This window comes from Salvelinus sp. IW2-2015, linkage group LG18, assembly GCF_002910315.2.
Source record: "Salvelinus sp. IW2-2015 linkage group LG18, ASM291031v2, whole genome shotgun sequence".
Classification (NCBI taxonomy): Eukaryota; Metazoa; Chordata; class Actinopteri; order Salmoniformes; family Salmonidae; genus Salvelinus; species Salvelinus sp. IW2-2015.
In genome coordinates this window covers 7034247-7051096 of record NC_036858.1, presented here as the reverse complement: position 1 = coordinate 7051096, position 16850 = coordinate 7034247, and the positions used below count along the sequence as shown (strand labels likewise).

Genomic DNA, 16850 nt, shown 5'->3' with positions numbered 1-16850 from the left:
GCTTTCCTGAAACTGATATGATGATTTTTGGATCTCCGCGACCTAGCTCAGGTAATATCCCTTTTTGTGGCTCGAAATTTGGATTAACATGCTGGTTTCAAGAGGAAATTGTCATAAGTAACACAACTCACCCTTGACCTCATTTGCATGTCTTCTAGCTGGCTGGGATGGTAGCGGGACAGCCTGCGGGAGAGGGCAGTGTTCATGGTGCTGAGCCAGACCTTACTGCAGGGCCTGGGGGACATGAGTGAGACCCAGCACCTCCACACTCCCCAGTGTGTCTACTCCCTGCTGGAGCCTGCAATACTGGAACTTACCCAGAAAGCCTTGCCTCAGGTGAGTGGGGGTGGCAGTTTGTACAACTACATAAATCAGAAGTTTCCTTTTGGGATATTTACGTTACGTCTTTCTACGATTTCTACGAATTCCTTAACCCTTTGTATGCTTTTCTGTACTGTTGAAATTGGTCTGAAGTGGTTTACCATCTTTTCCTCTTGTGTTGCCTGMAGCAGGAGGATATTCATGGTAGAGTACCTGTAGAGGGTAGGGCAAAGAGACGGCATATGGGGTGCTGCTGGTGTCACTGCTTAGAGGACTCCTATCCAGCCTCAAGTGCCACAACGCTTCCTTCAAAAATGTTCCTTTTTTGAAAGCAATTGGCTGCATATTGTTTTTCATCATGTTCAAGTAAAGGCCTGGATATCACCAGTTACTTTAGCCACTTGGTCACACACTGAGTAAGAAGGAAAGAGGCTGACAGACGGCTTGCTTCCTGTCTGGATTTCCTGTCAAGTGAGTCATGGTGGAACCCAGAGAAGCTGGACAGCAACACGTGCTGCTACCGCCATCTGCTGTGTCGTATGTTTGATGTCATCGTCACTGGGGCAAGCCAGGGGCCCCTTGCAGCCAGCTTCAGGGCCCTGATGACGCTACTCTTCTAGGTACTGAAACTTGATATGTTACACACTGGATTTCAGTGCACAGACGGATGCTTCACTCAACTCACTCGAAGGATAGTCCATCGTTCCTCTAGGTATGCTACAATATAACAATGAGGATGATGATGATAATCAATGTAAGGTACAGAGTGTTTGGAAGTAGGCGAAACAAAGCAATCTCCCGTTTTTATGATCAACTGTCTCACTTTGTCCACATTATTCCATTCCTCAAACCCCTCCATTTGTCCCAGGTCCACCTGAGTGATCCCCTGGAGCTCTTCAAGTTCCTGTGTGAGGCTACGGCAGTAACCTAGGAGACCAGCTGGACTGTAAGATCAATGCCATCCTGCAGACCCAGGCCCTCTGTGGGCAGCGCCCTCCTCAGCGCCCAGCCAGGGGAAACCCTCACACTGCTGGCATCGGGCTCATCACCAGGTACCCTTATTGGTGTAATCTATATTACATTACCAGACATGGATCATTTTATTGTATTTCATGTATAGAGTTTGGCACAGTCTGAAAATGACCTGGGGTTTATCAGTGGTCTGGGGGTGAGAGAACGGTCTACAGTATTGTGGTACGTTAAGCTTATTGCCTGCTCTGTGACGGTGTAATAAAACCCATGTGCTCACAATCACTGCAGTAGAAGACATTTCAACAAGTGGCTGTTGTATTACTGGTGTATTAGTAACAAAGTTGTAAATGTTTCTTCCCTCCATAGTGGTGCTCTCCCTGCTGGCCTGTCTGAGCTCCTCKGTCTGTGAGGTGAGGAGGACAGCCACAGCCACCCTACAGACCCTGGCCCAGGTGGACAGCTCTCCCTTTCACCCCACCATCGACAGGTGGGTGAGGGTGAGACACAAGTGAATACTTCATTTGTATTCTCAATTAAGCATTGTTGGTACAAAGTATCAAAATAAATCCTAAACACACACCTATTTTGTCTTATATTCACATGAAATGTTATTATACACACTCTTTCCAAATCGATGTGTTTCTGTAGGCCATGGGGAAGTTCTGTGAGGAGGCTGGAACAGGGACAGGCAAGGCCCGGGACAAGACCTGCTAGTGGGGTTGGAGGAGCTGCTGCTCAGTGTCCAGGTGGCCAGCTGCCCTGCCTACACCTCCAAAACCATACAGAGGGCTCTGGGAGAGGTGAGTGGACAGGGAGTGACAACAGACATTTAAGTAGTCCTTGCTGGAATATGAAAGATTGAAAAAACTCTGAGGGCTCTTTATATGGGAGCTCTTATCTGGGTGTTGGTGGTTTTTGTAAAGCCATATATTTTATATTCCTGCCTCCTTTTCTCCTCAGTCTGTGCCRTCTGTTCTAATGCCGGAGCCTGCTGGAGCAGAGCRGGCCGGAGAAACCCACCATTCTAAAGGACAAAGGCCYTGCTCATGCAGCTGGTCCTAGGGAAGTACAATGAACAGGCAGCCCCCCACCACCTGGTGAAGGACCAGGCCTGCATGGAGCTCTTCATCGAGGCCCTGGGCACGGTGTCTAAACCCTACCCTGATATCCCCTGCTTCCAGATCATCGCCCTATAACGGGTACGCTACTGTAGCAGCATACTCTGTGATGCAATATCTGTATGCTACTTATTTCCAATATTGTAGGAACAAAACAGAAAAATTGAATAAAACGTTCAGAAAATTCTCCAATGACAACCCTCTTTAAAAAAAATAATCTGTTTCAAAATGTTTTCTCCCATTTGCTCATACTGAACATGACCCTGTTGTCACATCACCAAGGCATTCTACTCAGCCCTGTGAGATGAGAAGGTCCAGCAGAGACTCATAGGGGTTTGACCTGCTGGTGGAGAGCAGGAGTGCTGTCTGTGCCCAGACCGTTGTCAGTGTCTTCAAACGGGTGAGGAGGAAYCTTTGCATACTGCATCTACTAGCACCGCACTAGATGCTAATGCTATCCTYTCACTGTAGAGTGCTGTGGACGGCATGCTAGTGGCTAACGAGCTAGACCCGCAGGWGYAAGATGCTGCAGAGGTGAGGAAYATCTACTCTAACTGGGCCTACAATAAGACCTAGCTWGATACAATAACCTCAATGGTTGCAATGCAATTTGACTTGAGTGACTGTGTTTCTGTGCCTTTTATATAGGAAGGCCAGGACACTTCTCAGGCAGTGCCAGAAGAGGGCGCTGTGTCCTGGGAGAGGGTGACTCATCCTAGAGCTGCTACAGCACAAGAAGAAGTTGCAGAGGCCTCAGATGCTAGTTCCYGCTCTCTTCAGCATCCTCTCTTAGGTACAACCAGCCATGCTGTTTCTCAGTGCCTTGGCCTTAGCTAGGCCAGCCATGTGTCCAGTTACCTACACTAGCATACTATTTAGAATACTACAATGGATGTTGGGACATAGACCAAGTGATGTTTCTCTCTGGCCACTCAGGTGCCTGGAGACGTCAACCGTGGAGCAAGACAACCTAGAGTACGCCAAGCATGTAGGCCATGTCTGTTCAAYGTCTGCCAGAAGCTCTCCCCCGACAGAGGACCCGTCAGCAAAGGTGAAGAGACGGAGAGACCCTGCTTTAGCCCAGGAGCACCCCCGAGGCTTTTAGGGGGTGTGTGTGTGACTGACTATGTTTGTCCTCCACACACAGATGTGCTGGATGAGTTCAACATGGAGCATCTCTCAGCCATCACGGAACCATTTCTCAGCTATTAGATAGCTTTTTCCAGTCRAAAGTGTGCTCCCAATGACCTCTTGACTCCGCCCCATCCTTTTCCAGGAGAAAGTCCTGCACATCATTAAGGCCATCTTCACGTTCATGGGCGCCAACATCACATCTGGACGACGCCTAGCGCTTTCAGATCATCAACAGCACCACTAAGTCAACGAACTAGCGGTCAGTGACGTTGGATAGCTACGACCTGTCCCATTGTCTCACTTCCACTCATCATCTAATAAGCTATGGATGYTAATTATATGGAGTTTTGGTTTTTTGATACAGTGCATTCGGAAAATATTCAGACCCCTTGACTTTTTCCACATTTTATTAATGTTACAGCCTTATTCTAAAATGTATTTAAATAAAATGTTCTCATCAATCGACACACAATACCCCATAATGACAAAGCGAAAACAGGTTATTTGACATTTTTTCAAATTTATTAAGAAATTAAAACATACCTTATTTACCTAAGTATTCAGACCCTTTGCTATGAGACTCGAACTTGAGCTCAGGTACATCCTGTTTCCATTGATCATCCTTGAGATGTTTCTACAACTTGATTGGAGCACCTGATTTGGAAAGGCACACACCTGTCTATATAAGGTCCCACAGTTGACAGTGCATGTCAGAGCAAAAACCAAGCCATGAGGTTGAAGGAATTGTCTGTCGATCATATATCTTACTGGCCAATAAAAAGACAAGATTAAGATGGGCAAAAKAACACAKACACTGGACAGAGGAACTCTGTCTAGAAGGCCAGCATCCCGGAGTCTCCTCTTCACTGTTGACGTTGAGACTGGTGTTTTGCGGGTACTATTTTAATGACGCTGCCAGTTGAGGACTTGTGAGGTGTCTGTTTCTCAAACTAGACACTAGGGCCTCCCACTCCTCTTTCTATTCTGGTTAGAGACAGTTTGCGCTGTTCTGTGAAGGGAGAAGTACACCGCGTTGTACGAGATCTTCAGTTTCTTGGCAATTTCTCGCATGGAATAGCCTTAATTTCTCAGAATAAGAATAGACTGACAATTTTCAGAAGAAAGTTTTCTAATGATCAATTAGCCTTTTAAAATKATGAACTTGTATTAGCTAACACAACGTGTCATTGGAACACAGGAGTGACGGTTGCTGATAATGGGCCTCTGTACGCCTACGTAGATATTCCATAAAAAATCTGCCGTTTCCAGCTACAATAGTCATTTACAACATTAACAATGTCTACACTGCATTTCTGATCAATTTGATGTTATTTTAATGGACAAAAAAAATTGCTTTTTTAAAAAACAAGGACATTTCTAAGTGACCCCAAACTTTTGAACGTGTGTGTGTGTGTGTGTATATATGAAGGAGGTGGCCAGCACTGTGAAGGCCCTCGCTATCCCACAACTACCCAGGTACACAGACTACATTTCTGTGTTTACAGTAGATACAGGCAGCACAGTTCAGACCAGTGCATTTGGCAGCTCAATTACTCATATTTCATATTTTCCTACAAACACTTGAATAGAACTTGTCAGGTTGTCCCCAAAAATATTGACACATAATACACCATAGGTATACTAGTCACTGTTGGTGACCGTAGTCTCCTTCCCCTCCTCCTGTTTTGTCAGGCTGATGCCTGCAGTGCTGCAGACTCTAGACATCACCTCTTTCCTCTCTGCTAATGAGGTCTACATGTTGAGTGCCGTCACAGCCCTGCAACACGTCACTGAGACCCTGCCTCACTTCATCAACCGGGACAATAGGACACCGCTACAGGTAACGTCTACTATACCATACACAAACATCCTTCTGTTTTTTTAGTTTTTTTTAACGTAATACATCTAATGGAACGTGTTATCCTGAAATTATGTGCTGGTGTAACAGCGTAATGTTGCTCGACTGAGGCGGGTGGCAGAGAAGGCCACCACCACCCCAGAGCTGGCTGTGTGACTGGCCTCCCTCAGGACCACCGTGGCCACCAAGGTTCCCTCCCAGGGTCCTGCTGCCAACCCTCGAAAAAGTACTAGAATAAGATGGACTCCAAACAGGTATTTGGTGCCTAACCTGCAGTAGCCTGTGTGATATGTAAGGATGGAGTAAATACATAATGGATAACGTGTTCACACTGTGTGGTCATGTACGGTATTGATTTGGTACAATTAGGAGTGTTTCATTTTTACGCAGCCAGCTTGTTCCCCTGATGGGCATCTTGAAAGAGCAGGTTGGTCACATGGAGAAGGATCAGCTGACCTCCCACCAATCAGAGCTCACGTCCTTCCTGATTTCTTTGGACTTCCGGGCCCAACACTGCCAGGTCTGTCTCTCTGTCCCATGAATTGATGACCGTTTGTCTGAAAGTCATCGCTTTGTTTTGACTGCTGTGTTTGGTTTGCAGGGTGATCTGGAGAAGACTAAGGAGATGGAGGGCTATCTGATTGACTGTCTCCTGGTCTTGGTCATGAAGCTGTCTGAAGTCTCCTTCAGGCCACTGTTCTTCAAAGTAAGAGTCCTTATGATCCCAACTACCAGTTATGTATGTTGTTGTTTTTTTTGACGGTAAGCTGATTTCCAACAGCCATAGATCACAGTGTAACTGCAACTTTTATCTGCTAGAGACATGATTTTTAAAATCTGTTGGTCCCAATGCAGMTCTTCGATTGGGGCATGACTGAGAGCGCAGCCAAGGACCGCCTGTCGGACAGCATGGCAGACAGCATGGCAGACAGGCTCTAACCCCTAGGGGTTCTCCATCCTGTTCGCCGGTCACCTGGTCAAGCCCTTCTCGGACTTGCTCCGCCAGACCAACATCACAAAGACAGGTGCGTCTCTGCTCTCTCTCCTGTGTGGTTACACACTGCCTGTTAATCTAAGAGCTCTAAAAAAGGGTCTGGATTAGTTTGGCTTTGCTGTAAAACAAAAGTCATGCTTGATGGGGATTTTCCAGGTTCACTGCTGGTTCTCAATAACAAATGTGAAGGATAAACGCAAGGCAATCTTTTTCGCTCATTTTTGTCTCTTATCATGCATTCCTTCCCTTGTTCAGACGAAGCATTCTTCGACACAGAGGACAACATTGAGAAGAGCTGCCCGCTGCTGGAGTACATAGTGGACTGCCTCCATAAGATCTGCCTGTATGACACAAAGCGCTTCGTCAGCACGGAGAGACCCAATGCCCTCATGACCCCTCTGGTCGATCAGGTCAGCCTCCCCTCTCTCTCACATTACTTTAATAAAGGACTCATCCACAAAAATGGCCACCATTACAACTGAGAGACTTCCTAATATGGATGCCTTACACATGTCCCAATGCTCTAATCTGTTCTTGTGATCCCCCATTACCCCCCTATAGCAGTGGTGTATAACTGTCTGTGTATAGTTGGAGAACACCCAAGGTGGAGAAGAGGTTTACCAGACCAGAGTCACCAAGCACCTGGTGCTGTGCGTGGGCCACTTCTGCTTTGCCGTAATAGACGACACTCGGTGGTAGACCCTCAACTACAAGATCCTGCTGAAGACACGACACAGCTCGGCCAAGGTGAGATATCTGGGACATGAGAAGGCTGTACACACAGCTGATGTTGATCCTGAAGTTGGATTCTGGATATCTTTGATATTTGTTCTCTTCATCAATTCTCCACGTCTGGTCTTGAAGAGTGGCATGATGTTCTGGCTTTTTGTCCCAGTCTAGTGCCAACAGACATCTGATTCAACTAATCATTAAAGGCCCAGTGCAGTCAAATGTAATTTTCCTGTTTTAWATATACACTGCTCAAAAAAATAAAGGGAACACTTAAACAACACAATGTAACTCCAAGTCAATCACACTTCTGTGAAATCAAACTGTCCACTTAGGAAGCAACACTGATTGACAATAAATTTCACATGCTGTTGTGCAAATGGAATAGACAAAAGGTGGAAATTATAGGCAATTAGCAAGACACCCCCAATAAAGGAGTGGTTCTGCAGGTGGTGACCACAGACCACTTCTCAGTTCCTATGCTTCCTGGCTRATGTTTTGGTCACTTTTGAATGCTGGCGGTGCTTTCACTCTAGTGGTAGCATGAGACGGAGTCTACAACCCACACAAGTGGCTCAGGTAGTGCAGCTCATCCAGGATGGCACATCAATGCGAGCTGTGGCAAGAAGGTTTGCTGTGTCTGTCAGCGTAGTGTCCAGAGCATGGAGGCGCTACCAGGAGACAGGCCAGTACATCAGGAGACGTGGAGGAGGCCGTAGGAGGGCAACAACCCAGCAGCAGGACCACTACCTCCGCCTTTGTACAAGAAGGAGCAGGAGGAGCACTGCCAGAGCCCTGCAAAATGACCTCCAGCAGGCCACAAATGTGCATGTGTCTGCTCAAACGGTCAGAAACAGACTCCGTGAGGGTGGTATGAGGGCCCGACGTCCACAGGTGGGGGTTGTGCTTACAGCCCAACACCGTGCAGGACGTTTGGCATTTGCCAGAGAACACCAAGATTGGCAAATTCGCCACTGGCGCCCTGTGCTCTTCACAGATGAAAGCAGGTTCACACGCACATGTGACAGACGTGACAGAGTCTGGAGACGCCGTGGAGAACGTTCTGCTGCCTGCAACATCCTCCAGCATGACCGGTTTGGCGGTGGGTCAGTCATGGTGTGGGGTGGCATTTCTTTGGGGGGCCGCACAGCCCTCCATGTGCTCGCCAGAGGTAGCCTGACTGCCATTAGGTACCGAGATTAGATCCTCAGACCCCTTGTGAGACCATATGCTGGTGCGGTTGGCCCTGGGTTCCTCCTAATGCAAGACCATGCTAGACCTCATGTGGCTGGAGTGTGTCAGCAGTTCCTGCAAGAGGAAGGCATTGATGCTATGGACTGGCCCGCCCGTTCCCCAGACCTGAATCCAATTGAGCACATCTGGGACATCATGTCTCGCTCCATCCACCAACGCCACGTTGCACCACAGACTGTCCAGGAGTTGGCGGATGCTTTAGTCCAGGTCTGGGAGGAGATCCCTCAGGAGACCATCCGCCACCTCATCAGGAGCATGCCCAGGCGTTGTAGGGAGGTCATACAGGCACGTGGAGGCCACACACACTACTGAGCCTCATTTTGACTTGTTTTAAGGACATTACATCAAAGTTGGATCATCCTGTAGTGTGGTTTTCCACTTTAATTTTGAGTGTGACTCCAAATACAGACCTCCATGGGTTGATAAATTTGATTTCCATTGATAATTTTTGTGTGATTTTGTTGTCAGCACATTCAACTATGTAAAGAAAAAAGTATTTAATAAGAATATTTCATTCATTTAGATCTAGGATGTGTTATTTTAGTGTTCCCTTTATTTTTTGGGGCAGTGTATTTCCACACTGAGGTAGGAATAATACTGTTAAATTGTGAAAATGATAATGCCCTTTTAGGGTAAGAGCTGTTTGAAAAGACCACCTATAATTTCGTCCTGTTTTGGTAGGTGGAGTTTTGGCCTTCCAGTGTGGCATCACCAGGCGGTAAATTAGTTAATAGACTAGAGTTCGAATCCTCTCGGACAATAACAGCTAATTTTCAGTTTTCCCCTCCCCACTCAGACCACTCCCAGACAATCCTTGCTAAATTCTTGTTTAAGTAATTGCTCTTTGCGAAGAAGCTTTAAAAAAAAAAGTTTTCTAATAATATTTTTATTTATTTAAAATAATTGCAGTATGGTACTTAAATGTTACCCAGAAATTATTTGATATTGAGGTACAAACATCTGCATTGGACCTTTAAGACCACGATTAGSTGGTTTGTTAGTGCTGGGTCGGCACAAAAACCCACCTGCAGCTCTCCAGGACCAGGAGTGATCATCCAGTGACYGTGTTGTCCCCTCTCCCGTCAGGTGCGTTTCTCTGCCCTGCTGATGCTGCTGGAGCTGCCTAACTAATCCGAGGGAGTACTACATGGTCCTCCTGCCAGAGACTGTCCCCTTCCTGAACTGATGTAGGGTAGGTTGACTGTGTCATAACTTGTACACAACCTGTTTTCTATCTCTGCTGTTGTACTGTTTTGTAATGTTAGCATATTAAGACCTGTTTGTCTACCTTGTTTTCTGTGCAACATCGTTTCATTCCACTTCAACAGATGTGGAAAACCTCTTCAAATGGGCATATTGTATTATGATCTATAGCTATAATTTGATAGCAAACTTTTGCTTGCACATTTTTTTATTTTGCCTGTAGCGTAGCTAAAAAGGAGCGTTGTTCATAATGTATGGTTTGGCAGAATGCAAACCTCCCTCTAATGTGCCTCCAAGGTGGGTGAAGAAAGTGGTTAATACCAGGGTTGGGTAATGGAAGCTACGTATTGATGTGTTTAGGGTAGTTAGGTTTCTTGGTCGATGGCCACCATTTTGTGAAAGAATGGCACTGGAGGAGATGGCGGACGTTTTAAAAGCTCCTAACCGATTGTGCTATTTGTTTTTTTTTCACGTTTAACTTATTTTGTACATAATGTTTCTGCCACCATCTCTTATTCCCGAAAAGAGCTGCTGGATATCAGAACAGCGACAACTCACCTCGAACTGGACAWATATTTGTTTTCTTTAACGAGTCGAATGTAAAGGATTTACTCCAGATACCCGACCAGGCCCAAATCCCCGTCATTCGTATTGTTGGGTTCTGAGAATATGAAAATATACTTATCCATGTCACTGATGGAGTGCTGAGGTTTAGAGGGCCTACACCAGAAGTTAATGGTTATAGGAGGAAGGTATATAGTGTGCAATTAAGCTTGCAATGTGTTGAGTGCAGGGAAGCGATTACATGTGGCAGGCATTGATAAGGGGAGAGAGCCATGGATCAGTGATGGAGGGAGATTGAGGTCAGGTTTACATTTACATTTACGTCATTTAGCTGACGCTCTTATCCAGAGCGACTTACAAATTGGAAAGTTCATACATATTCATCCTGGTCCCCCCGTGGGGAATGAACCCACAACCCTGGCGTTGCAAGCGCCATGCTCTACCAACTGAGCCACACGGGATCAGGTCAGGTCACCTTAAGGGAGAAATAAAAGTTTATGGCCCGTATCACTAGTGTTCTGCCTAACAGTAAAGAATGATGTTTGTACAGATGGGTAGGAGGAGATTCAGCCTATGAGGAACGGTTAAATATCAGTGCTTATGTGAAAAATGTTTTTGTCTAATGCAGCTGTATTGATCCTCTGGGAAGAATAAACTTGGTTACGCTTTCATAATGTCTGAGTTTTTTACACTGAGAATTATAACCTAACGGTATGAAGAACAGATGCCAATATAGGGGATGTAGGTTCAGGTGCCTTGTGAGAATTTGTCGGCGAGTGGGTAACCCGCCTCATCMGTCCTATTGGCCAATGTACAATCAATCATTGGAGAATAAACTGGATGAGCTCCATTCAAGACTATCCTACCAACAGGACATTAAAAACTGTAATATCTTATGTTTCATCGAGTCTTGGCTGAACGACGATGCGGATAATATACAGTTGGCTGGTTTTTCCATAAGACAACAGCTGCCTCCGGTAAGTCTAAGGGTGGTGTCTATCTGCCAATAACAGCTAGTGCACTCCGACTGTATAAAGCCATAAGCCAAATTGCGTTGTGGTTGGAGGAGAACACTTACATTTTGTCAAGGCGAACAAGGGTGGCCGAGACCGAGGCGAAAGGGTGGCCGAGACCGAGGCGAGTGCACTTTTCGGGTTTGGATGCTGAAATAATGAGTGGACGAACGTACGCGGGTAGCCTATAACAGCGCATTTGTTAATAAGCGATTGTTTGACAATCAGATGAAAACGTTGACTGATTGGGTTTATGCCACATTAAAAAGCATAGGGGGCGTGTCCATAAGGTAAGCTAAGATTTCCCTAAAGTAAATTGAATTGCCAAAGTTATATAGCCTAATTAGCTTTATCCTGTCTATACAGAAAKAAAKAAATTCGTTCTTACTTGGCCACTRAACCAGAAAGCATAATTTGGCCACAGAGGATCATTAGCTTCTTTAAATATATATATACTATTTGTCACATGCGYCGAATTCAACTGGTGTGGATTGTTTTAAATCGCAAAGCCTACAGTCGGAAGGGTCCGCAATTTGGGCAGCGCGAACAAATACCAAAAGAGTTGATTGTTGAGTTGCGACTGTATGTGAAAAGCAGAGATCCAGCCGGGCATATMGCAATATTTAAAAATTCAATCGCTGAAAAACTGTTTGGAAAGCAAATGGCTATTGCTGTAAATAAGATCGGCCATATCCCCGGTGTGAAATAMAAGGCGGAAGATTAGGTTATGCAATTTTTAATTCCGAGTGGAACAAAGCCGCTAACCCTTGAAGATGCTGGGGCGGTGCCGAAACTTTTACCTCTAGACCCGACSGTTACAGCTGACATGGCTCCCAATTGGGTTTAGGCTACTGTACCACGCTCACGCCGGTGTGTCGTCACACTGGTGGTGCGCCTTTTGATTTCAGTGAACAATTTGATAGTATAAGCAACTCCTGCGCAGCTCTTCTGTGCTCCTGTACAGTGTGTCCCGACACAGGATAATGGTCCTTATAAAGAGCTCGAGAGGATTGCAACTCGCCTTCCGAATTTATAAGCGAAGTCATCATCACTCAGTTGGAATTATTGGAGCGCCTTTTTCAAAAGGACAGGTGTGTACTGTAATTTATTATAGGCTATTGATAGGTATACCATTCGATATGTTATCGAATAGGCTTAATATACTACCGTTCAGATACAATAAACTATACATTTGTGCTATATTATGTGTTGCTGTAATACACAGTCCTATTAATCTATCTCTATTGCAGCCGAGGGATGGTGTGGAGAAAGGACCAGACCTCATTCGCTCCGCCGGATTGGTGGAAAAGCTCAGAGCGCAAGGTGACGTCCTGATATTGCSTTTTACACTCATTCTGTAATATAGGCTGTAGGTAGCTACAGTGCAGAAATGAAGACRCTTGCGCTGAATAAAATTGTGAAAATAGATAATGTACAGTGAAGGGAATCTGTTTACAATCTGTTTTCTGTAAGCTATTGATTTGATCAAATGAGTAAGTGATCTCTCTAAGATCAGTCTCCAGATATCTAACATTTTGTTTTACTTGGCTTGGCAGAAGTGTTGAGATTAAATAATTTAACATATTGGGGATCAGTTTGAAACCTGGTGTCAAATGACAATAGCATTTACACAAGCGAACAGCATGATTTACTTTCCATGGCCACATTCAATTCAGAGGAGGCTGGTGGGAGGAACTATAGGAGGACGGGCTCATTGTAATGGCTGGAATGGAGCAAATGCGTCAAACAAATCAAATCAATAAAAAATGTCACATGTGCGACTTACTGTGAAATGCTTACTTACAAGTCTTTAACCAGTAATTAAGTTAAGAAAAATAAGAGTAAAGAAAATATTGACAAAATAAACAMGTTTTTTGTTAAAGTAACACAATTAAATAACAATAACGAGGCTATATACAGGGGTACCTGTATCGAGTCAATGTGGGGGTTTCCATATGTTTGATGTGTTTTCCATATGTTTGACGTATTTGATACAGATCCATAAATTCCATTCCAGCCATTACAATGAGCTCATCCTCCTATAGCTCCTCACACAAGCCTCCTTTGCTTAAATTCCAGGGCAGTTCTGAACCATATGAATGAGTGACAAAACATAGGCTAGGGTACAAAGAGAATCCTTTTGGGGAAAAATACACCTGAACTTAAACTTGAGATCATGACCAGCGTATCACCGACAGGAGTGATGTCCTTTGGAAAGACTACCAGTGAGACTGACCTGTCCTCTGAAGTGTTTAGTCATAAGAAGTCTTCCTGGGAAGGCAGGAGAGGGACTGAGGGATCTGTGTGATCCAAATGGATTAACACGTGAGCAAGATCTGTCTGTCTGTGTCCCCGTGTCAGCTTCTGCCCATGTGTGTGATCACGTGAGATCAGAGACATCCTAGGCACCCTCTCTGTTTTATTCATGGCACACAGCACAAGGGATCTGATAGGCCTAGCTCTCCTGACCTTGCATAACTCCCCCTTCCATGTGTGTCTGTGTGTTTGGGTTATGACAATGGTAGCCTCCTGCACACAGTATGCATGCCAGTGAAAGTGTGCTCACTCACTCACCCACCAGCAACAGTTGAGGGCACTTTGGGGGAACAAGTGCTCTGTCAATGCTTAGCCTGTCTGTGTGCTCTATAGAGAGAATAGCAGACAGACATCTCAATCACTAACATAGTAACAAACACAGTAAAATAAGTAATTTATTTAAACTTCGAGAGAGCTCATTTGCATTGGCAAAATGGGGAGGATTCAACATTTTGCATCTAGGCAAAATGGAGGAGTTGTTTTACATTGCAAATAAGCTTAGAGGCAAGGACTAGGTCAGGGGTATTCAACTCTGACAGACCTGGGCAACTCCAGTCCTCGGGGSCCTGATTGGTGTCACACTTGTGCCCCAGTCCCAGCTAACACACCTGACTCCAATAATCAACTAATCATGATCTTCAGTTTAGAATGCAATTATTTTAAATCAGCTGTGTTTGCATGAGTTGGGGGGAAAGTGTGACACCAAGCAGGCCCCCGGGGACTGGAATTGCACAGGCCTGCCCGACGAGGTCCGGAGCCTGCTGGTTTTCTCTTCTACCTGCTAATTAATTGCACACTCCTGGTGTTCCAGGTCTAAATCAGTCCCTGATTAGAGGGGAACAATGACAATACAGTGGAACTGGCTTCAAGGTCCAGAGTTGAGTTTGAGGGGACTAGGTTATAACATGTACATCACATGTCAAACTCATTCCACTGAGGGCCGAGTGGCTGCGGGTGTTTCGCTCCTCTCTTATACTTAGTTGATGAATTAAGGTCACTAAATTAGTAAGGACCTCCCCTCATCTGGTTGCCTAGGTCTTAGTTGTAAGGAAAAACCAAACCGGCAGACGCTAGGCCCTCCATGGAATGAGTTTGATACCCCTGATGTACATGGATGGTACATTGTAATTACTATGGTGATCCATTGATACCTTATTAATGAGAGTGTGTGGCTTTTCTTTTCAAAGTGATGCATTGAGAGCTTCTTCCTTGATTAATTTTGACACCAGATTACTGTAAGTGCATTGACTAATACATTTCCTTCGGTGACTGTTGTGTTGCCCAATCTCATCCTCCGCAGGCTGTGCAGTCAAAGACTATGGCAACGTGACGTTTGAGGAGGTGGCCAACGATGAGCCCATAGGCAATGTGAAGAGACCCAGAGCGGTGGGCAGCGCCAACCAACGTCTGTCTGCTGCCGTCCACGCCGTGAAGAATGACGGACACACCTGTGTGATGCTGGGAGGAGACCACAGGTGTGTGTGTCATATCCACTCATATTAGAGCAAGAGCCCAGTGTCAACAACCAGCCAAAATTCGCAGGATTGTGGGCAGGGTGTTTTTCCTGACTATATGATATGGAATTCACTCATGATTGTGTCCAGTTTGGCGATAGGCTCGATCCAGGGGCATGCAGCAGCTAAGAAGGACCTCAGTGTGGTATGGGTGGACGCCCATGCAGACATCAACACACCCCTGACCTCCCCTACAGGCAATATCCACGGACAGCCCATGTCCTACCTCATCCATGAGCTGCATYCCAAGGTGATCTCTCTATCCTTCTCTCTCTCCTATTCCCCCCAAAGGCATCCCCAAGTTTTAATATTTAAAATACTGTACCATACAAAATGTGGTTGTTTTGCCCTGCAACAGAGTTGAAAATGTTAGATCAGCCACACCTTGGTATTCGCAATACCAGTATTTACACAGTTGTGCAATGTCAGTTAGTTTTGAGGGTTTACTGTAAGACTTCCTCTTCCTGTGCACGTCCTTGGTCATCATACATTTTTTCGGAATTGATTTTAAAAGGAAAAATGTTGATAGAGAATAGTCATATCAGTTATGTTTACATTTTAGGTGGTGACAGTATATATTTAATTTAACCTTTTATTTAACTAGGCAAGTCAGTTAAGAACAAATTCTTATTTACAATGACGGCCTAACGGGGAACAGGTGGGTTAACTGCCTTGTTCAGAGGCAGAACGACACATTTCTACCTTGTCAGCTCGGGGATTCGATCCAGCAACCTTTTCGGTTACTGGCCCAACGCTCTAACCACGAGGCTACCTGCCTGCCCCAAAATTCTACATGGGTGTGAGCTACAGTTCTAGATGCGGACTTGTCTCCTTTTCTTTGATTAGATTCCAGTTCTGCCCAACTTCTCCTGGATAAAGCCATGTGTATCAGCCAAAGACATAGTCTACATTGGCTTGAGAGACGTGGACCCAGAAGAGCAGTATGTTTTTGCCTGTCATTCTGACTCATACATCGTATTATATAAGCTTGCACTACATCCATTTGTTTACTGAAGAATTAAAACAAACTCTTCCATTTATAGCCATATCCTGATGTTGCTGGGTATCAAAGGTTACTCCATGACCGAGGTGGATCGCCTTGGAATATCCAAAGTGATGGAGGAGACGTGTGACTACATCTTCTCAAAGTATAACCGCAACAATTTTGTTTTAATTTCTTGCTATTAATGGTAGACTACATCAGACACTGATAAATCAATGTGAATATTGGGCATTGACGTGTTCTGCTGGCAAAACACTGATTTGAATGAATTGATTTAACAGGGTGAAGAAGCCCATCCATCTGAGCTATGACATCGATGCCCTGGACCCATCCATCTCCCCRGCCACAGGAACCCCAGTAGTGGGAGGGCTGACCTACAGAGAGGGAATCTACATCACAGAGCACATCTGTCAGACAGGTGAGAGGGCTCTCACACACAGTAGAGGCTGCTCCAATGTGTCTGTGGTCAGTCAAGTGTGTGTTGAGCTGTGTTTCGTCTCCACAGGGATGCTGTCTGCAGTGGACATGGTGGAGGTGAACCCAAAGAGAGGCAAGACAGAGGATGAGATCAGCTCCACGGTCAACACTGCAGTAGATCTGATACGTGGCTGCTTCGGAAAGCTCCGGGAGGGAAACCACCCTGCAGACTACAAGATGCCCCTGCCTTGAGCTGCCAACTACCACAGAGCCTTCTATTACAGTGAAGGGCTGTGGCCAGCACCACCTTTCTGCACTTCAAAATCATCTACTCTTTTTCTGTAATCTAGTTAACAAATTGCCTTTTGTATCAAATCATGAAGAGATTAAAATAGATACCATATTTTTTCCCCCAGAACTGCTTCAGGGTTTGGTTGGTA

General features: G+C 45.3%; 1 protein-coding gene, 2 long non-coding RNA genes, 1 other non-coding gene and 1 pseudogene across 4 annotated transcripts; all 5 read left to right on the top strand.

Annotated features, from left to right (window-relative positions):
• Positions 1-204: 204 nt before the first annotated feature.
• On the top strand, positions 205-7135 carry LOC111977578 (HEAT repeat-containing protein 1 homolog; annotated as a pseudogene).
• On the top strand, positions 1450-1574 carry LOC111978837 (small nucleolar RNA ACA64). The gene has a single exon (XR_002879240.1). It is a non-coding gene; the product is annotated as a small nucleolar RNA ACA64 (small nucleolar RNA).
• On the top strand, positions 1949-2946 carry LOC111977645 (uncharacterized). Its single transcript, XR_002879068.2, has 4 exons — positions 1949-2093; positions 2254-2492; positions 2694-2811; positions 2883-2946. It is a non-coding gene; the product is annotated as an uncharacterized lncRNA (long non-coding RNA).
• LOC111977643 (uncharacterized) lies at positions 3069-5915 on the top strand. Its single transcript, XR_002879067.1, has 5 exons — positions 3069-3204; positions 3348-3804; positions 5238-5385; positions 5494-5657; positions 5794-5915. It is a non-coding gene; the product is annotated as an uncharacterized lncRNA (long non-coding RNA).
• Positions 7136-11294: 4159 nt separating the features above from the next.
• On the top strand, positions 11295-16828 carry LOC111978556 (arginase-1). Its single transcript, XM_024008670.3, has 8 exons — positions 11295-12251; positions 12411-12483; positions 14777-14951; positions 15081-15240; positions 15837-15931; positions 16034-16138; positions 16275-16411; positions 16499-16828. Exons 1-8 carry the CDS (start codon positions 12144-12146, stop codon positions 16660-16662), a joined length of 1017 nt encoding a protein of 338 aa, XP_023864438.1. The 5' UTR covers positions 11295-12143; the 3' UTR covers positions 16663-16828.
• Positions 16829-16850: the final 22 nt, after the last annotated feature.